This window comes from Macrobrachium rosenbergii, chromosome 6 (assembly GCF_040412425.1).
Source record: "Macrobrachium rosenbergii isolate ZJJX-2024 chromosome 6, ASM4041242v1, whole genome shotgun sequence".
Classification (NCBI taxonomy): domain Eukaryota; kingdom Metazoa; phylum Arthropoda; class Malacostraca; order Decapoda; family Palaemonidae; genus Macrobrachium; species Macrobrachium rosenbergii.
Genome location: NC_089746.1, coordinates 25251085 through 25274205, shown reverse-complemented (window position 1 = coordinate 25274205; position 23121 = coordinate 25251085). Strand labels below are relative to the sequence as shown.

The window sequence follows — 23121 nt, the reverse complement described above, 5'->3', positions numbered from 1 at the left end:
GAAGTTAATGTCCAGCGAAGTCATGCTGAACAAAGTCATTTTGAACGAACATTAAGAGGGAATGATAATTTCAGCGAAGGTTGGTTTTAAACGATTATCATGAATGGTTATTAACTTTATTGGCCGTTATGTTTTTCAAATCACTTATTCAAAGATATTAGAAGCATTCTTAGTTAACAACTTGAATGGCTCGTTGATGTTTTTCAATTCAATTCTTTTTTTCGTCTTCTTACTGGGAAATTTCAAACCAGTTATCCAGTTCTTAGTAGCACTCGAAGCTAACCCATCATGGACATTATAGTTTCCAGTCGTGGTAAACGCAAAATAACTTCTACTGGTTTCATTTATAGAAAGGATAAAGCTACTCAAACGACAATTACTTTATTATTATTAAAGTAGTTTAACCAGACCACTGGCGTTGTGAAGTGAAAGGTTGCAAAGGACGGTTAAGTACCACATTGGAATACGGAAAGGACAGAAATTGCTCCCGATCCTGTTAAAGTCGGCGAAAAAAGGGTTAAATAAAAAGTCTGCAAAGCTGCTGAAACAACACATGATCCACCAAGATACTACAAGATGCTATTGCTGGTCTACAAGATGAACCATTTTTTGGATCAGGGGCAAAATTGAAACGTGCCATACTTAGGAGGTGAAGAGCAATGGGGAACTGCCCTCCCCTCAATCAGCTGCATCCATCGTTATCCCGGAAGCATTTTCCTGAAGTCTGTACTAGTATAAACAGGCTCCGCTCCTTCGGCGGTCATCCTTGGCCAGGCTCCGCCCCCTAGCATATTCCCAACAACGATTGCATAAATAACCTTTGGGAACGCGCCTGTAGCGCACTTGTAGCTGTTTGAACGAAAAGTACATTATAAGCGATTAATGCAAATATACAAGATATGGACTTATGCCACTACGTTTCCTCCTTTCTTAAGGTACACTGTATAAAAGGCACATGGTGTAATAAGTTTAGGTGAATGGTAACACCGCACCCTGCCAATGTTGTCTATAATTTCATCTCACAAAGTCGAGATAATGAATTTGAATGCATAACGTTTTTACGTCATTTTAGCTAAGATATACATACACACACACACACACACACACATATATATATATATATATATATATATATATATATATATATATATATATATATATATACTGTATGTTGTATGACTTTTTAATATTTGTGAACACTAATAAGACAAAGTAACCTACTGGCATTGCGTTTAAGGTATATTCATTGATTACAACACCCGTTTTTATTACCGATAAACATCCTCAGGAAAATGCGTCTGCCGTCTGGGCTAATGTTCATGATAATGACCTGCCCATGCTCACTTTTTGTTCCTAACCTTCATTAAAATGTCTTCAAAATGATAGTTTCCCAAGTACTCTCGGCAGAAAATCCTGCCTCCTTCAAATCAGAGACACTCAGGATGTTCCGCGTCTCTGAGGAGGCAATACATCACCCAGATGACTGTACTTCATAATTATGTAGTAGGCACCAGTCACCACATTACTGTAAATAAAATAACGCTATTAATAACACCTAATAAATATATAACTAAGCTATTTTTGTTTTCTTTTAGATAATTTTTTTTCATTTATTGTCAACTCAAACACGCCTGCAGCCTCAACTAGGCATAGATACATTAGAAATCAGGTACTACTGTATGTTTCCTTTTATGATGACTAGTTACAATAATAATTATACAATGCAAAATATATCTATACCGCAAAACTTCCTCAGTCAGAGATAGAGACAGACAAACATACAGACAGACAGTCATAGACAGAGACAGAAAGAAGGACAGACAGAGAGAGAGAGAGAGAGACATACATACATACACACACACACACACACACACACACACACAACTGTATTAAGTTTCATGCTTGTGATCAATGTTAAGGGCTTGTGATCCACTTTTCGACTTGCGATCAGTGACCAGTACCATGGGACTTGGCATTGGTCACATTACTCTTAACATTATGGGCCAGGTTATGAGGACGTTTGGGCCTTGATGTGAGAGTTAACGGCCGAGGGGGCGGAGCCTGTTGATACTAGTACAGACTTCAGGAAAATGCATCCCGGAATCCCTGCGGGCTACTTTCACGGGCGATAATTTCATTCTCCATGTCAGTGGTATAAGTGATGAGAAAAGGGTTATAAATTTCGGTACTAATGAAAGTCTTCCCTGGCTGAGAGACAATCGTCACTGGTTAGCTGACGGAACATTCAAAACAGCTGCAAGTATTTTTTTTTTTTTTTTTTTACAAATTTTTACAGTGCATGCATTGATAAAGGAAAGTGTAGTACCTTGCATACACGTTTTACTCACGAATAAATTTGAAGAAAGTTACACAGTAGTATTCAACAAATTGAAATTACTAGAGCCTTTGCTAGACCCTATTTCCGCTTTGATAGACTTAGATATTGCTTCAAGAAATGCAATAACACGCGCATTCCCGCGCTCAAGCATAGCCGGATGTTTCTTCCGTTTAGGACAGAGTGTATAGAGAAAGATTACCAACGTGGGAGGACTAAGAGAAAAATAATATGTTAACGAAGAAAATGTTCGAACGTTAATCACAATGATGACGTGCACAGCATTTCTTCCTACGGATGATGTCATAACAAGGTTTCAAGCCGTACGTCATTTGGAAAATTATGATGATGTTGACATTGTTTTCGATTGTTTCGAAGATAATTATATTGGCCGTCCAATGACAAACAACCGTAGAAGAAGACTTAAATTTTCGTTATCTATGTGGAACGTTTTTAGCAGGTTTCAGTTGGATCTCCCGAGAACAAATAATGCCGTAGAAGGGTGGCACACTGCTTTCCAAGGCAGTCTATCTTGTAGTCACCCGACAATTTAGCTCTTAATAGAGGCTTTAAGAAGGAAATAGAGCCGACAAAGGACGAAATATTTGGGAATAATTTCAGGAGAACCCTCACGAAAAAAGAGGACATACGAGAACTTAGACAGAAGAATAATTAAGAGTACTGTTGAAACAAGAGATTTAGAAATTCTTGATTATCTGAGACACCTTGCCTACAATATTACATATTGAGTGGTTATTCTTTCTAGAATTCATTGTCTTTATTTGTTGAATAATTTTTTTTTTCATTTAAAACGTTTTTTATTTTTTGATCTTTTTTACAGTAATAAACGTATATTTCTAGTATATTTTTTTTTATCTACTATCTCTAGTATAGTTTTATTTCTATCAGCTTCGCTCAAAATGTCTTAAAAAGACAGTTAGAGGTTCGCTAAAACTGACATCGCTCAATAGGAATCGCTTAAAATGCCAAAATTTATTTTATGCCCAAAGTGATTTCGATCAATTTGTCTTCGCTTAACTTGACCTCGTTCAAACGACTGGACACGGTAGAAAACAGTGGGTACCGATGACCTGAGGTGCTTCTTTCTTCATCAAAGCAGCAAAACCAGTTGTTTTGCTTGACAAAGAAACTTCTCACCATTTCTAAGATGCGGTGGCCTTTGTTGTCTCTAAAACGGGCTCACAAAAAAGGAATTCTTCTTTTTTAGAATCTGCACGCTTATAACGAATGAAAACCATGAGTTGCCTATACTGAGAGACGTCCGTAGTTTTATCCTATTGCATGTCACATGGAAGTTGTGCAGCTTCCAGTGCCCCTTTATGGATTCAGTACATTAGCAGAAATATGAAAAATTCGAGTGTGAATAACTTCATTTCACGAAGGAACTGCTTCAGTTGATTTCCTATGTTCTGAGCTCCAAACATTTCGACCATTTCCAGTGCGCATGGCTTTACTAAGGTATCTCCAGTCGCATGTGGCTTCTTTTGTAGGGCTTTGTGTCGGGGCATATCAAAGTTTTGGTAAAGTCCTAGCTTTTTCAAATCGAGTCTTCTTGACAAAAAATATTAGCACTGCCAGTTGTATATCCTATGTGGACGGACCCTAAGCGCTCCTGCAGCTTTGTGCCACGCTTTCATTGCCAAAACTTTGTCACAAGAAAAACTATGGCCTTTGGGCTAAAAAGAAAAAAAAATGTAATTTAAACGAAAACAGTAGGTTATGGCATTTAAAATGAACATTCTCTCTCTCTCTCTCTCTCTCTCTCTCTCTCTCTCTCTCTCTCTCTCTCTCTCTCTCTCTCTCTCTCAAAAATGCGCAATGTTGCATGTGAGTAGAAAACAGTGCAAGACACAAAAAATGTAGACTTTTAAGCAAAATTTTATATTTTTAATTAGATTTTCTATGTGACTTTCACAGACTCCTTGAAGGCCATCCATGGACCCCAGGTTAATTAAGAAACCTGGGCTGGTTCTTCTAGTCCCGGCTTTAATACCAGGGGCCTTATCTACAGCCATGTTACCTGATACTGGGGACAGAACAGCACATGGACCACAATGAAGGTTACGAGGAATATATATATATATATATATATATATATATATATATATATATATATATATATATATATATATATATATATATATATAATATATATATATATATATATATATATATATATATATATATATATATATATATATATATATATATATATATATATATATATTCTATGTAATCTTCTGTACTGGTGACAGTGGTAAGCTTAAATTCGAAAAAAAAAGTTTAGCAATACTACATACTACATACAATTAGAAAACTGGTAACTGTGTTTTTGATAGTTTACTGATACCTCCTTTATATCCATTTGTATGTTCAGTATACAGTAGTTGTTAAAGATGCCTCTTTTTCGAATTTAAGCCCACCACTGTCACCAACACACAAGCTACACAGAACTGACAAGCGAAACTCCATTCCCAGCCAGATAATTCCCCCTGAAGATGACTTCTCTCTCATAAATGAACCTAATCATCGAGCGCCCTGAAAAAATCAATCTTCCTCTATGGGCCATAACGGGTGAGATTACACACGGAGGTATTTTGGTGATCATTAGAAGGTCTGTATGCTTCAATCAGAGTAACATTCGATACTGCCAGGTAACACAGCTGGTTCCTGAATGGTATTGATGTAATATTGACGTCATTTCTAACCATTTGACGATTGGCCAATTGTGAATTCTCGAGTTCATGGTATTAATATATATATTTCTGTAACTTTCTCCTTTTATATATATGTCTGTAATTTTCTCTTTGGAGTTTTTATTGCGTGATATTGTGCTTCTAACGTCGATTACTAATAGAATTGGGAAACTTGAATAGTTTAGCCACACTCTGTCCATGTCATTCTCATAAATTGTTATTTATGCGACATACCTGACCTCGTTTCGAATTATTCTAACCTTTTAATTGAAAATGTTGTTGTGTACTTACGAAGATGTTGCAGAATTATCTGAGACAATTACCTTTAAAGTTTAACAGGACAAAGACAGTCCTTTCTGCCAGTATCTCTTGCATCCAGCAGTATCCACGAAATCAAAGATTTTGTTTAACATAGAGATGAATGGAGCACTGTATAAGGTTGATGACTTGCGCATGTGGTGTGGCTAATTTTGTGGAATGTGTCTGCACTCTGTCTGTATTCTCGGGTCAGCAACATATGGATTCCCTTCATGTTGGTTACGTAAAGCGACAGAGACTAAATTTAAGATTATATGTCTTAGTAATTATTTTCTTACAATTTCCCTGGTGCCACTGCTTTCAAGGGAAAGTGACATATTGTTAAATAATGCCCTTTTTAATACATTATCACTGAATGAAGAATTACGTTCCGCCTGATGCGAATCATATAAAGTTCTGAAAAGTACTTGTTTTTAATGGCAACACAAAAGCGAACAATATTTATTGAAAAATTGTTACCTATTGTATAATAAAAATGGCTTGGACAAAGGTGACCTCTCCATGCACTAGGTGATTTGTGCCTCTATGACCTCTTTACTAAAAAGAAAATAAGGTTAGGTGTGGATTTTTGTTATCCAACTGTCTGCATGCTTGTTTGTACTGTCCCCTTCTCATATATATTGTGAATTTCTACCACTAAGTATCATTCTTTCTATAATGGCTTAGAAAAAAGGCCGAAACAGGTCAGGATTTACATCCAGTTTGTAATTTTCCTTGTGGTATGTGTGATGTAAGTGAGTGTGTGCAAGTACCGGATGTTTCGAAATTAGAGCCCCCCCTCCACAGAACAAATGAAAAGTTATGAAGTTTTCTGCTATATTCTCTCTCCAAGTACATTATTTAAAATTTCTATTAAGCTATTTTTCATTTTACATTTCTTGTATTTTCAGACTGAGTGACAGAGTTAGATACAGCCATGGCTAACGACTCGGAGGAAATCAGATGGATTGACCGAATCCGGGCTATAACCTTCAGAGAGGCCAGGGATGCTGGCGCATCCTTCATTTCACGTTCCTGGATAGCTAAATACATTAAAAGAGATGAATCCTTCGTTAAAAGAAACTGGAACAAAAATACATATGACTGTCGTTATGAAAAGAGTGAGAATCTTGGAAGGCCTGAAGTCCTTTCTCAGGAGTCAAAAGACATCATAGCTGAGGCAGTGGGTAGACCAAGAAAGTCTTCACGTAAATTGGTGCTTGAACTAGAAACAAAAAGGGGAAAGAAGAGAAGTTATAGTGCTGTATATCGTGAGTTGAAAAAATCTGGTATCAAGCCATTTCATGTTATCAGCAAGCCCAACATCACTCAGCAACAGAGAGAAGACCGTGGATGGTTTTGTGGCTCATTTCTTAAAGATTGGGATGAAGCTGACTTTCTCCATGTTGCCACATCAGATGAATTCTTCATTTACACAGTCAGGAAGCCAAATCATAAAAATGACATCATTTGGGCTGCAAAGTTGGATGATATCAGCGATGACGTGCGCTATCGCCAGGTTGTGAAATTTCCTGAATGTTTAGGAATTTTTCTCTGTTTCACAGCCAAACGGTTAATGTGGATCATCAAAGAAAAAGGACAGTCATGGAATGGCGAATACTTCAGAGAAACTGTGCTTACTAGTGGAGTACTTCCTTTCCTCAAAGATTCTGAAAATGTGTTATCTGTTGAAGGAGTCACATTTTTGCATGATAAGGCAACATGTTTCAAGGCTCCTCAGACATAGGAGCTGCTTGAAAACAGTGGTATCGATTTCTTCTCGTCAAGTGAATTTCCAGGTAGCTCCCCTGACCTTAATGCGTGTGAAAACATTGGTAGTATCTTAAAGGATCGTGTTGAAGCACTCACAGTGAACTATGATGGTATACCAAGCCTCGACGACCTGTGAAGAGAGGTGACCGAAATGCTCAGGGAAATGGAGTTTGAATCTCAGCTTTTTTGCGATATGCTGAAATCATACCCCTCAAGAATGCAGGCTGTGGTACAGGCAGATGGAGGCCACACAAAATATTAAATAATCTGAGAGAAACTTAAATAAATACCTGTTCTGAATTACTTTTGTTTTTGTCCATATCAATTTTAGTTTATGCTTTAGAAGGGGGCCTCTAATTTCGAAACACCCTATAAGTATATAGATTTATGGCTACAAGAAATCAGTAAAGTATCATAAGGGAAAACTCTCTCACCTTAATCATTGTACCTTAATGATAGTAATATTTTAATATAGTGTCCTACGTCTCTTCCAAGAGAGTTCTAGATGAATAAAAGCAAGAAAGAATGAAAGTGTGCTGATGATACTACAATTTAAATTATATCCACGAAAGCAGTAAAAGATATAAAACATCGTTAAAAATAAAGCATGAAAAATATGTATATTTATATATCTTTATGGCATTAATACTTTAATATTTTATCTTACGCCTTTACAGAGAGAGTTACAGAAATAAAAGCGACGAAAAAAAACGAAAAATGCATTTAGGACACTACAGTTTTAAATGTTATCCACGAAAGCAGTAAAAGATATAAGACGTAGTAAAAAAAAAAAGAAATTAACTTACGCAACACTGCAATCTTCTTCTTCTCCGTCTCTTTGGTCTGTCAAGCACGTCTCTTCTTTTGCCCTGCTGCTTGCCTGCTCACACGCACTTCTGCCTCAGGTCACACTAAGGCAAAATTAATTCTCAGTTTGCGAGAATATGCCAGATTCAGAGGTCGCGTCCTCTTGTGGTGCAAGGAAGTGTTTGTAATGACTTCCTCCCTGTGTGGAAGGAGACAGACGCACCGAATGAGGTCCTTTTCCTCCTCGAGATGTCAAGAGGAAGCGTGACAGACAAACAGACATAGGAAAACGAACGCTAACTTTTTTTTTTTTTTTAGGCTAAACGTAGGTTTGACGGAATACGCATTTTTTTATTTTCACTGAATCGGACGGCGAATGTTATTTTCTATACGTGTCCTGTTGGGATCTGTTTCACGGTATTATTCTTTGTACTGGAATTAAGTATAAAATTCAGAGAATAATAAATGCAGAAATTGAGGTAGAAAACCAGAAAACAAGAAAGTTATTTGAAAAGAGAGAGAGAGAGAGAGAGAGAGAGAGAGAGAGAGAGAGAGAGAGAGAGAGAGATCGAAACTGTAAGTTAAAAAATGCAAAATTTTTTGTTTATGATAAACATAGGCAAGTTCCAGTTCACTTTCCTTTGCTAGTGAGAATTCGCCCTGAAAAAAATGCAAAATTTTTTGTTTATGATAAACATAGGCAAGTTCCAGTTCACTTTCCTTTATTAGTGAGAATTCGCCCTGAAAAAAAATACATAACTATGCCTTTGATCTAACCTTTCCTTTGGTGCTTTGCATAGTGATTATTTGATATTCTGATGTACAGGTTCTTATAATCTATTCATTCCGGAAGGGGATGGAAAGAATAAGACAGTACTTCCTTTTAAACTCTTCTCTTTTACATTGCCATCATATAATGATTTGGATTTTGAGTACAGGTAAACTAAGAACTTCAGTCTTTAGACTGCTACCTAATGTCCAATTATCTTTCTGTCTGTTGTTTGGGGCAGAAGACTAAATACAAATAACAGTAGTGTTAATTTTAAGCCTACCAAGCCAGGGTGACCAAAGTGTAGTTGGAAATTTAAATATTAGTAGCTGATGCATGGAGGCAGTCATTAGCTCTGCAGATTCTCTTGCTGAAGTGTACCTAGTGATAGATCCTGATGTTATTATGCCGTACAGGAAGAATTGCCAAATTATAAGAGACACATGCTGTCATTTAGTAAAAACTGTTAAAGAGGGCGTATCGTGTAGGCTGCGATATAATAAATTATTGATTGGTATTATCCAGTATTCTTATCTATCGAATCTCGTTCATTTGTAAAAACCGGTGATACTTTTGTCGGGAAAATATCACAAACGTAGTCGTTGGAAAGCCCAGTTGCAAAATACAAGAATTTCATTATTTCCTTTATTCGAAGAATACCGTGTACCAATATTCATGTTATTTAACAGAAGAGAGATTGCAGGAAAAAAAAATCAGAGAAGTGGTTTTGTTTCCTTGCTTACGCAACCAAGATACTGTTAATAACAGTATTTTTAGCTGCTGTAAAAGTGAATGATGTCACTGATTTAAGCAACGCCATTAGAAAGTTGTTTCCTTACATGAAAGTGTCAAAAAATGACACTAATAATTAAGTAGCTTTGCAACTGTGTTATAAGTACATTAAATACTTTTGGTTCCTGTGCATTTTTTTAAATAATTGCCATAGGTAAATGGAATTCATTACCCGTGGACCACATGTGCTACAAAAATAAAAATAAGGATGTGGGCACTCACTGCGTTGTTTGTAGCAGGATACGTGTGTGCTTGCGTGTAAGTGTGTGTGAACGGCGAACTTCTTCGCTGACATGGGTAGCGGAAACGGGAAGAATCATGATAAGTCGTTTAAAGTTCTCAAAATTCTTGACAGGCGTATAATCTTCCCTAATTTGTAATATAATCTCTTTAATTACTGCACAGATGGGCAGGAGTGTTTACCGCACTAATATAATTAGTAAGAATACAAAGAAGATTATAGTATTCTCGACGGGATGTAAAGACGACACTACCTTAAAATTGTAGCCTACTGTTATTATTTAAAAAATCGTTGACGATGTCACACAAAAGAAGGACGGAATATGGCTAATAAATGACATATTGAAGATGTAGACCTCGCAGCGTATAGGAGCAATGTCTGTTAAGCTTGTATGTTATACGGAACCCTTATAAAAGTCATGTATGTTGGACAAGACAGTGTATGTATGTTTACACATTTTATAAATCTACAAGTGGGAAAATTTATTCCAGATTGTTTCAACCAACCAACATAAATATATACCATAAATAACACTCTTCCACTTTCAAAGATTTTTTTATTTGCATACAAGTTGTTGAAACTATTTACTAGGGTGTATATTCGATTAATAATGGTGCATAGTTGCTAATAAGCCTCAGCTTAAAAAAGTACGAACTTACGATAGATCCAAAGATCGCTCTGACGAAGCGCTCACCATCATGCATCCATTTTGATATCATTGCCGAAGTCATTACGGTAGAATAACATCGCGCGCATAATCAACGCCGCGCAGATGGAACCATCCTTCAGGAAATGCATTCGATAATCCATAATTACTTAGGCACTCAGCCTAATTACTCGAAATTACTGATGGAAATGAACGGCTAATGGCGGGGAAGCTCGTCATCAGCATGGAGCCACTCAAGGAGGAGCATTCCTGGGGGTCGTTTTGGACTCCAGCTGAAATACAACTTGCTGTTGTTACCTGTGTGTAATCAACGCGCTGTTACCTGTGTCTCATTCTGCCTCTGCTGTGAGTGTCTATCGTCGTATATGAGAAGTACATCGTGGACGATGCGAGGAATATAGTTCATTAAGTCGTGAAAGATGCAGCCTTTAGAACCCGAGTATGGCTTTTATCCCCAGTGTCAAACAATTTTATGAGATTTATCGTGTAATGGATGAGAAATATATTTCATGGTGGGTGAGAGATATGTCCTTGATAACATTAAAAAGGACGTGAAAAAGGCCGTTTATAAATCCTGGTCGAGCATATGTTTCTATAATTAATACCTCATAATAAGATATATATATATATATATATATATATATATATATATATATATATATATATATATATATATATATATATATATATATATATATATATATATCTTACAAACCTAACACGTAAATATATATATCTTACAATGGAATAGTATTTAATGTCACGTAAATAATATCTTTCAACACGAGGAGGATAATAAAAAATAACATTCTGCACTGCAAACAATTGTATGTAAAATCCTGAAATTATCTTACGTCTTTTGAAGCAGAAACAATATACTTACCGCTTAATAATTGGGAATACGATGGTTCTTCATACATGGAAAAACATATTATTAATGTTGAGAACCCTGTCTTATGAAAATAATGCATCTTTATAAAAGGATTTTATCTTACAAAGAATCGAATAATCATAATAGAAGTAGGAAAGTAAACTTAACAACACTTAACATAAACATAAAAGAAGGAATAAAATTTTATCACACTAAAGTCATATGTGCAAATTAAATTATGTAGTAATAGAACACGATGTCTTATAAAACATGATTAAGGTACAATATGCAAATGAGTCTTATAGCATGGAAATAAAATGACGTTTTCTATATACAAACGTTTCCTGATAACGCATAAAAGATACATTACAGGAAACTTTCCTTTTGTAGCCGATACTCTTTCAGGTGAGTGTTTATAGAATTTAATAAAGAATGAGTAGGATATTAAAAAGACGCAAAAGAAAGTTATGAATTAACATCACATCTAATGGCAGTAACACAGTAGGCGAAAATGAAAGAGAAAACTATTTCCATAAAGCCAGCGTAGAAATTAAAAATGTTGATTTCATATTGTAGTGGTTACACTCGCTCCTTCCTTCCCTCCCCCAAGGATGAAATTAAAGGAAATTGGAAGCTTCCTTCTTAATGTCAGATGTGGAAAATATATTTCCCACCGGCAATATCAGATTTCCCTTAGGTACCGAGTCTCTCTCTCTCTCTCTCTCTCTCTCTCTCTCTCTCTCTCTCTCTCAAGAAATAAGAGGAAAAATTGCAGATGTATGCGACCAGTGCTCCGTCCAAATTCATATTTCATTATTTAAAAAAGGCCGAGTTAGGGGAACCGCCCTCGACGAGGTAATCGTAACATCCATATGGGGTAAAATTATTCTCTCTCTCTCTCTCTCTCTCTCTCTCTCTCTCTCTCTCTCTCTCTCTCTCTCTCTCTCAGATAGGTATTTTGCATTATACTCTGGCTTTCTCTCTCTTTATAGAAAAGTGAAAGGACAATATGAAGAGTGAGTGACCATATCATGATTTAAAAAATGGAAAGGGGAAAGCCTCGATGAGGTTATGTTTGCTCCCTCGCCGGTGGATCCACCATTCATCAGACATTTTCTATTAATTGCAAACAAATCACTCATGGTTACTGTGACATCTTACAAGAGACATAACGCGTATTTGACCATTACGGCTGTTTAACTTACCTGCGAGCCATTTCCCTTTCGAAGAGAGTAATTCAGGTCATTTACCACATTACTATGGATGTCTGCTAAGTTTATGACTTCAAATTTAATCAAGGGCTTCTGAGTATTTGCTGAACTGCTTGTTTTTGTAACCCGGTGTCAAAACGACTATAGCCACCGGCGCCCAGACGGCGTATGTTTATGTCAAGATCAACCTTACTGAAAATAAGGCTAACTCTGTTTCGACTTTATCGTAACCTTTTAGTGCACTAGAGGCTAAATATTGTTATTAATGTAATTCAAGCATACAATGAATTTCCTGAAAATATTAATTTGGTTTATATTGGTTAAAACCACTTGGAAGAAATATGGAAAAATTAGATTCGAAAAAAAAGTCTTTGTATGGGATAAGCGTGGTTTCACCTTACCTTTTCCGCTCTGTTATGTTATCTAAAAATGTTCATCTCTTAAGGTATATCTGTATTTTATTCATAGATTCTCACAATTCTCATAAAGGCGTTAGCAGCTAGGCATTTTTATGGCTCCCTTGAAGTTATTTTCTTAGGAACGAATTGTTGGTCGTGCTAAGTGGGATGGCAATCCCATAAAGGAGGCAGTTTTAGATCATTTCAGAGATTGTCAGCATTGCTTTTTATAATGCTTTTTCATGCAGATGTGTTTATGCATAAGTATTGGAACGGTAATGTAATTATTTCTAATTCTAAATAAAATGCAGGCATCAGTCACTTTGGAGGTACACTTTTCTGAGCTTTTCTATGGTAGTGGTTTGTTGAGAAGAGACAATGACAGCTAATCAATCTTGATATGGTGACCAAATTTTGAACACACCATAAGCATTAATGCTCGATGTAGTACAGTTGTCGAACAGTTTTGTGGTCGAACAGTTTTATACCGTGTCCAAAAAGATTAAAAAACTCAGGGTTTATTGTAATAAAATAACGTCTTTATTCAACTACAACGGTTAAGTACAATCTACAGATATATAGATATATATACAAAGACGTGTACAAAACATCAAAACGAACAAGAATTGTAGGGTAAATATGAGCCAGAGGTCAGGATATCAGATAAATGTTGAAATCGTCCAACAAAAACAAAACAGAAGAAAAACTATAGTTAGAACGTTAAGGATAAGATGGGGAGAATGTAGTGAGAAGAAAATACAAAGAAGAAAATAATTCAGACTCTGAGGAATAAGACATTAGGAGGATATTTCCCAAAGGTAAAGAGGGACAAGGTTTTTATGCTTTATGTTTAATATTTACCTGCTAGACAGAAAGTGCAAAGACGAACTGTATACCTAAAACGTTTATTAATGTGAACAGTGCCAACATTTGACTGCATTTCATCAAAGTGTGTCCTTTGTTGTAGTGACCTGACAATGTAGCTTTTATTTTATTATCGGTAAAGGGAAATTTAATATACAACTACCCAAGTTACAAGAGGGCTTCACATTGGATAGAATGAAAGCAGTTTACGCAAGATGGCATTTAGGACTCTCTTATCATAAGGCAAAATAGCATAGGGTCGAACAGCATTCATTTGGAATGAAATATAGTAAGCATCAAGACAAGAAAGCAGAAATACACTGTGCTATTTGTCACTAAGATATTCAAATTCCGGTTTGATATGGAAAGCAAAGAAATAAGAAAACTGCTAAAAATAAAAATAAGAAATATTTATATATATACAATTAGTTTTTTCCGAAATGTTTGTTTATCTTAAAGTAAAAAGTATATTGATATTATTATTAGATATTTTCACAGACTTATTAGCGGACTAAGTCGAACTTTATTCCACCTTTTTTTTCCCTTTTTTTCATTATTAATGAGATGTTATTTCAAATATATAAAAATACAGAGAAAATGTGAGCACATTGAAACTAGAAACAGAAAATGTAAAGAAAAAGGGCTGGGCACATATAAAGAAAATGGGGCGTACACATAGGTAAAGAAAATGGGCGTACACATAGGTAAAGAAAATGATCAACAACAAAAAGCATTGGGGAAACTCAACTATTCAGCTATCACAAGGAGTTGCGTCGATTTTCCATTGTTAATAAGTTTCATAATTTTTTAAATTTTTTTTATTTAATCTCAAAGTAGGATATAATTTAGGAAAACAGTAATTAAAAATTAAGAACCCAAAGTGGACGGGCTAGTACGGCCTCTTTGAAAACAAAGATTTATATTATAGGAAAGTTAACTTTTCCTACCAGCATATACCTAAGTATTATTAAAGAAGCTTTTATAATCATTTTCAAATATCAAAGTTTATTTTACAGGTAAATATGAGATGAATCTCAAAGTCAGAACTTATGGAGGAAATGAAATATTAATATGCTATATTTATAGTGGCAAAACTTTCTTTGCAATTTTGAAAAATAAATGGACCGTTTTTGAATGCAAGTAAGCATTGGAATCTGTTTGATATGATCATGAAAATTCTGGAAAAAAGAAAAATTAAAGTTCTGAAAATAGCCACAGTCAAGAGCTGAAAAAGGAAAGTAGAATGCAAAAATGAAAAGAAAAACTTCTAAAAAAAAACAGATATAGATAGATAAAAAGAGATAGAAAAATGTGAAAAAAATAAACGGAGGTTCTAAAAAAAACAGACGAAAAATAAATGAAAAGGGCTGAAAATAACAACGAAAAAGGCCGAAACAAAAAGGCCTGAAAAGTTAGATAGATATTTTTGGGAAAAAATGAGCAATAGTTTCATGAGTAATTTAGCTTACCTGAGCAAAAACATTACATAAGACTAAGGGAAGTTTAAACATTAACCTGATATCAAGACTTAAACATTCTTACACAGAAATAAAATACATATTAATACAATAATATTGGACTAGGAAGACAAAAAAATTAAAAGAAAAATCCTCATCGTACAACAGATCAACAGCAATGATCAATTATTATGTTTGTCCATGAAGAATATTACAGGCACTCGGGTCTTTCATTGACAAACATTCTTATGGAATCTTTGTTTTTCATCATTCAATATTATTTCGACTAATAAAATTATTTTAAGAAAAGAATGGCCATTTCTATAAATAATTTGATTCTTGCAAAACCATGAGATTTACATTAATTAAAATATCAGTGGTCGATTTTTCTACCTGTGAATAATTTTTGCTGAAAGTACTCATAAACTCTTAGCAATGATTTTTTTTTTTTACCAGAGAAGTGGGATGAAGATGAGCTGCATTAAATGAAATTGTAAAGTATTTTTTTTTTACACAATAGTTGAGCATCAAAATTCACTTGTTTATCTTGAACATATTATCTAGGTTGGTCCCAAGAAGAGAGGAGGCTACAGAAATTATTGCATTATCGAAAATTCTTACTGCAGGCTGATGAGAGCGAAGTTACAATCGCCAGTAAAAAGTTTGTTGATGATAGCAATGACTTACAAACAATGTCTCTGCAAAATTAAACATTTTCCAATTACTACAAAACCACATTACTTAGTTTTTAACCTGACTCCAGAACTGAAACGAGATTTAGCCTTGTTCAACACAAGGTTCTTTACAGGTTTTGTTTTGATTGCTTAATATTTTGCTTAATTTAGTATTATATCGGGAAAATGGCAAACATGATTCAGCTTTTGTATACAAACGTACATAACTGGTGAAATTAAGAGACTTATGTTATATCATTTACTGACGTCACAATTCGAAGCAACTAAGAATTCGTCTGCTAAATGTAAGAGGTATGCCGTTAATTTGACAGAAGAGAAATGAGCGTGAGATTTAAGATAAATAGAAGACACTCAAGAGCAAGAAATTTAAATAAAAGAAAAAAACTGAAACGGAAGAAAGGAAAGGACAACAACATTCGTATGGTCCGCTAACCACTTCTAAATTCTTCTTTTAAAATTCCATATTTGTGACGAGTTCAAGATTCAGAATGATATCATATAGTGTAAGTTAACATTCTCACTATTATTATCTTAAGTTAACTTATATTTAAGGATACTTCCGACAATCCGAAAGGTCTCTAGGAGACATAAGATAATCAGGAAAACTGAATGGTAATATTTTGATTCGTATAACTAATCTCATCAAGACTTAATTTTTTTTCTTTTTTCAAATGAAGACTCTTGCAGCATCTGATAGTAATTTTCTACTATAGAAAAAATCAAATTCTTAAATGTTCTTCAGAATTCATTCAAATTGTTTCAGATAATTTCCTACGAGAAAAAAATTCTTAAATCTACTTTAGCATTCACTCTAAATTAATTATAACAGAAAAACGACTTCCATTCGTTCTTAAATCTACTATCTTCATTGGATCCGTGCACTAACAGCACTTCGAAAACGCACAGCTTATTTCTAATGTTTTTAGCGTATGGGAAAAATAATGAGAGTAATTTTGAAACATTTCATGCTCGTTAATTTTGATTTCTCTTCACGCAAATAATTCCTTTTCTCTCGTGAATGTACTTCGGGAAGGGTAGAAGAGTGATGTCATCGGATGTTCTGTTGTAGTGGGCGCTCATCCAATCATATTCGACGTTGCCTGTGGCCGTCAATCGTGATTGGGTGTCTGGTCTGTCAATTCGCTTCAGCTCCAAGTGTCGGCGGGCAGGGACCCAGACGCTGCTCAGCTGGCCGGTTTTCACGCAGTCTGGAAGCGAGAAGATACATTAGTTTTCTTTGCATAGAATGAAGTTCATCTTCAGTAAACACAATAAGTTTACGTACGAAACAACATCAAACAGTTATATACATGTTAAGACTCATACATTTACAATTAAATTGGCTTTTATATGATTTACATGGCAGTCAAATTCTACATGTGTTTTCCGAAAATAAAGTGCATAAAGTATCATGCATAGCTAAGTCAGAATCAAGAGTAAATCTCCAGTGTATTCTTATTTCCATACACGTAAATTAAACCGAAGCATGAAACTGAAAAGTAAAACTTGAGTGGACAGTCTTCGTTGACAAAAAAGGCCCTTTTAGTTTTCTGTAAAAGAAAACTGTTGCTCCGGCGTTGTCTTGTCTGTCCACGCTTTATTCTGCCCACACTTTTTCTGTCCGCCCTCAGAACTTAAAAACTACTGAGGCTAGAGGGGTGCAAATTGGTATGTTGATCATCCACCCTCCAATCATCAAACATGCCAAATTGCAGACCTCTAGCCTCGATAGTTTTTGTTTTATTTAAGGTTATAAAGTTAGCCATAATCGTACTTCTGGCAGCGATATAGGATAGGCCTCCATCGTGCCGTGGTTAAAGTTTCATGGGCCGCGGCTCATACAGCATTATACCGAGACCACCGAAAGATGGATCTATTTTCGGTAGCCTTGATTATGCGCTGTAGCGGCTGTACAGAAAACTCGATTGCGCCGAAGAAACTTTGGCGCATTTTTTACTTGTTTTATTAGTGTATACACAAAAAGTAATCACATGATTTAAGAAAAGAAATGTTTTGTACATGTCTCAAAAAAACGAAACTACCCAAGACTTCAAGCACTGCTTATTAAGCAATATGAGGGAACCTACAGTGCATTTTTTGTCAGAAATTATCGTTTCATAAGCACAGAGTTTTGAAGCTTTGACCTGAAACATATACATCATAAGGCCAATCAACTGTGAACAAAAATGTCTTGTTCTCTGCAATTATTGATAGAATAATTCTCTCGAATTGAACGAAATAAAATACAGGATTTCTAAGACTGGAACTCCAGTTTGACGCAGACCAATCAATCAACCAGTCAATGCTTATCAAAGCAATCTCACAGAATCAGTTTTTTTCAGATTACTTCAGCCAATATACCAAGCAAGTGCCTTTTCCAGATCATTTAACCAGATATACCAAACAAACGTCATTTTCAGAGGATTTAATCCAATGTGCCAATCCAGTGACATTTTCAAATTAATTTGGGTCTTGACTTTGACGGATTCGATGGTCATAGTCATTGCAAAGCCAGTCCACATAAACTAATCAATCATTGTCTCCTTTGACGTTTGATAAAAATTAGATTATTTTCTGTTTTAATATTCGATTACATTCTGGTTTCCTAGTACCTTTTATATGACCGCCTACGCTTTTTTTTTTAACTATGAATTTTTCAATCGGTCAAATATCTTCTCTCTCCAGACCCAGTTTATGAGAGTCGTGATGTTCTAAGTTCGTTCTCAGATTGCGTTTATTTTTCTCTCTCTCTCTCTCTCTCTCTCTCTCTCTCTCTCTCTCTCTCTCTCTCTCTATGAAGGTCTCTCTCGTATGAAGGTTCATACCCTAAGACACGGAACAGACAAGTTTTACAAGTCGGTCGGTGACACTGGATGCTGTGGAAGATTCCAAGATCTCTCTTGTGGTCTTTTAAAACTCTTTAGGATAATGATAGTCTTCCATTAAGAACGTATGTATATATATATATATATATATATATATATATATATATATATATATATATATATATATATATATATATATATATACATATATACATATATATATATATATATAAATATATTATATATATATATATACACACATACATGTATATATATATATATGTGTGTATATATATGTTTATATGAGGTTGTGAATGTATATATATAGTGTATATATATATATATATATATATATATATATATATATATATATATATATATATATATATATATATATATATATATACATATGTATTATATGTAGAGAGAGAGAGATAAATAGATAGTAAAAATTTAAAAAGACAATGCCTCCTTAAACAAACGCAACATTTCTTCAAATTGCTTCATAAACAGGTCACTTCCTAATGACACCTCTCGTTAAAGCCAGACATTTAAATAAGCTCTATAAATAAGAGGAAAATGATTCCGAGAGAAGAAAAGGTTTTGTGTCTTCTTGAACAAAACATATTTCTTCAACAACTACCTCATCATGCCGCAGCATCTTAATGACACCTCTCGTTAAAACTAAAAACTAAAGTTGGTCATATATGAAGAAGACAGTCGCAAACAGAGAGAGAGAAAGTGATTCAGAGGCAGAGAGAAAGAGAGAGAAATTGAGTCTTGCCTTGAACAAAATCAGTTTTCCTTCGAATGTCAGTTCATCAACAGGTCACTTCTTAATGGCACTTCTCGTTAAGGCTGACTAACAAAAGCGGTCTCTAATAACCTTAGAAATTCTCTGATAACCTTAGACGTTTTCTAGTTTTAGAAATTTTCGAATAACCTTAGAAATTCTCTAATGACCTGAGAAATTCCCTAGTAACCTTAGAAATACTCTGATAACCTTAGAAATTGTCTAATAACCATAGAAATGCTCTGGTAACCTTAGGAATTCTTTAATAACCTTTTAAGTTCTCTGATAATCTTAGAAATTCTCTAATAGCCTTAGAAATTCTTTAATAACCTTTTAAGTTCTCTGATAATCTTAGAAATTCTCTAATAGCCTTAGAAATTCTTTAATAACCTAGAAATTCTAATAACAAGTTCTCCAATAACCCTCAGATTCTTTAATAATCTTAGAAATTCTCTGATAACCGTAAAATTCTCCAGTAACCTAGAAATTCCCTAATAACCTTTCAAGTTCTCTGATAATCTAATCTTTGAAATTCTTAATAGCCTTAGAAATTCTTTAATAACCTTTTAAGTTCTCTGATAATCTTAGAAATTCTCTAATAACCTTAGAAATTCTTTAATAATCTTTTTAAAATTCTCTAATAACCCTACAAATTCTTTGATAATCTTAGAAATTCTGTGATAACCTATAAATTCTCCAGTAACCTTATTTAATAACCTTTCAAATAACCTTTGAGATTCCATAAATCTTAGAAATTCTCTAATAGCCTTAGAAATTCTTTAATAACCTTTTAAGTTCTCTGATAATCTTAGAAATTCTCTAATAACCTTAGAAATTCTTTAATAACCTTTTAAGTTCTCTGATAATCTTATAAATTCTCTAATAACCTTAGAAATTCTGTAATAACTTAGAAATTCCCTAATAACTTAGAAATTCTCCAATAACCCTACAAATTGTTTAATAACCTTAGAAATTCTCTGATAATCTTAGAAATTCTCCAGTAACCTTCAAAATTCTCTAATAACCTAAAAAATTCTCAAATAACCTTTGAGATTTCATACTAATCTTTGAAATTCTCTAATAACCTTAGAAATTCTTTAATAACCTTTTAAGTTCTCTGATAATCTTAGAAATTCTCTAATAACCTTAGAAATTCTTTAATAACCTTTTAAGTTCTCTGATAATCTTAGAAATCCTCTAATAACCTTAGAAATTCTGTAATAACTTAGAAATTCTCTAATAACTTAGAAATTCTCTAATAACCCTACAAATTCTTTAATAACCTTAGAAATTCTCTGATAACCTTAGAAATTCTCCAATAACCTTCGAAATTCTCTAATAACCTAAGAAATTCTCAAATAACCTTTGAGATTCCATACTAATCTTTGAAATTCTCTAATAACCTTAGAAATTCTCACCTTTACTGAAATTGTCAGAACGGTCACACAGTAACGAGCAAGCCTCAGCCAGGAAATCTACATAAAGCAAAGGTAAAGTGTGACAACAGCCAATAAAAAAAAAAAAAACTGAACATCCACCTTTATGTATTTTTTCTTATATTTCATAATTTTTGGTTCCTTTTTAAAAGTGCTTGCGAACATTGCAACAAGACCAGCAGCGTCAATTGCAAGCACGAGCACCATGTAACGTCTCATAAGGATTTTTCAAGTCTGGATAAACGAGGGTTTGCAGCCTTTTTTTTTTTTGCACTAGGTGTAATATCCTCAAAACAGTTGCTTCATAGGTATACTTTTTTATAAACGAAAATTTTAAATTCCACTAATACTAAACAAACGAATGTATGATTATAATCAGCACAGCCGCATATGTCAGATATCAAACACATGTTCCCCGAAATTGTTTCTTGTTTTTTTCCCATTAATATTAAAGAGATGGGTAAAGGAATAGATTTTGCATTCCTTATAAAGGTTACCTGAAATACAAAAAGATTCGACAAGGAAAGAAACAAGAACGTTGTATATGAATGCCAGTAACGAACGAATTCTACGTAGGTTTTAGATCAATAAAATCTGCTTTAAAATAGTCAACAAGCCAGGAAAAACGCTTTACAACTAGGTTTTTTGTATATTAAAATTTAATCTGCCCACCTAAAGCGTTTAATAGATATATAAACCATTCTCTTGCGCTTAACGTATTTTCCTTTTAATCGTCGGTTATTATCACTCACCTACCTGACCAGGTGATCTTTCGACCAATTTAATTTATAGTCCACCACAACGAGGTCTCGTTTTAAATTCGTATATCAAGCTAACAACGCAACGTAAAAGTCATTGTTTGACCAGGAAACTGGGCGAAGTGATGCTGAATTGTTTCGGATTTTTTAGCCTTCGGAATGTTCTGTGGACAATTTCTGTATCTTAACAGGAGTAGCTATAATAATAATTCGTCAGAATTGCTAACAAATATCAATGATGTTGCAAATATAATCATCATACAGATACTAACTGAAATGCATAAATAAATGGTAAGTTATGGTATTGTGAAAAGCCGAATATAATTACTTACAGAACTGATAAATAATACCAGAAACTTAGATAAATAAAATGTTGCCAAGTCAATAATAACAATAACATCTCGTTTTCAACAGTTACAAAATAAATTGCATTATCACTTAAATAATCAAATCACGCCATCTGGAATTAAGTGGAAGCTGAATGAATAAGGATAACGTTAATACAACTAAATAACTACAAAAAAACCAAGGTTGCTTTATGCAATAATATATCCTGTTGCAACTTCTCCGAAATCTTTTGATAAACAAAGCAAAAGTCTTTTATGTAAGCGGACAACCTCCCTAATTGCCGGCGCCCTTTGCTCATCAGCGTCGGTTAACGTCAAGTGCCCTTTATTGTCGAAATTCCTCTGTCTGTTTTTAATTTATGGCAATTCATTAACCCTTATTATTGCCATTTCCTACTTTCGTCGCAACAGGGCGCTAGATGCCCTCGTCATGGAAAACAACAATTGATCATTTTAAATCTACCTTTTTGGGAGGGATGGGCGTTCATCTTCTTGGTTTTTTAAGTCGTGTTGTTTTAATATTGTAATTTTTCATCATTCTTTTTTATCTTGCTACGATGACTGGCGGAGTTCCATCTGATGCGCTTCTTCCTCCTTACTTTCTTCAGGGTTTTTTAATGGCTGTATGACTGACACCTTTCATCATCTTTATGTTCATCATTATATCCTTCTTTACAGTTTGAAATATTAGTTGATAATTTTCAGTGGCACCATCTCAGAGTTTTAACATCTTAAATCTTATCGGACCTTAGCTGATTTTTTTTATTTTCTTCAATTTTTTCCCTATTGGATTTCCTGATTTGCACAATTCAGGCTGCAAAAATGAGGATTTCTTGCTTAAAACTCCGTCCTTCATCGTCTCGATTCTGATTCTCAACATCCTTTGTGTAACAAAATAATTCTTTGTAGATTTGGAAGAAATCACATACGTGTTTATTTTTCATTCTTTTATGGCTTCTTCTTCGCTACAAGTCTCTTTTCGGCGCCTTTACTGTCATCATTGTACAAGGCTTAGTGAAGTTAATGATTTTATTGCATACATCACCTTCAAGTCCAGTGACTGTGATC

The 23121-nt window shown here is 34.4% G+C and overlaps 1 protein-coding gene across 1 annotated transcript in view; it reads right to left on the bottom strand.

Annotated features, from left to right (window-relative positions):
* Nucleotides 1–13395: 13395 nt before the first annotated feature.
* The window catches only part of LOC136839363 (uncharacterized), a 140786-nt gene continuing 131060 nt past the window's right edge, over nucleotides 13396–23121 (bottom strand). The window contains exon 4 of the mRNA XM_067105274.1: nucleotides 13396–17102. Within this exon, the coding sequence (XP_066961375.1) occupies nucleotides 16867–17102 (236 nt within the window). The 3' untranslated portion in view covers nucleotides 13396–16866. The remainder of the gene's footprint in view (nucleotides 17103–23121) is intronic.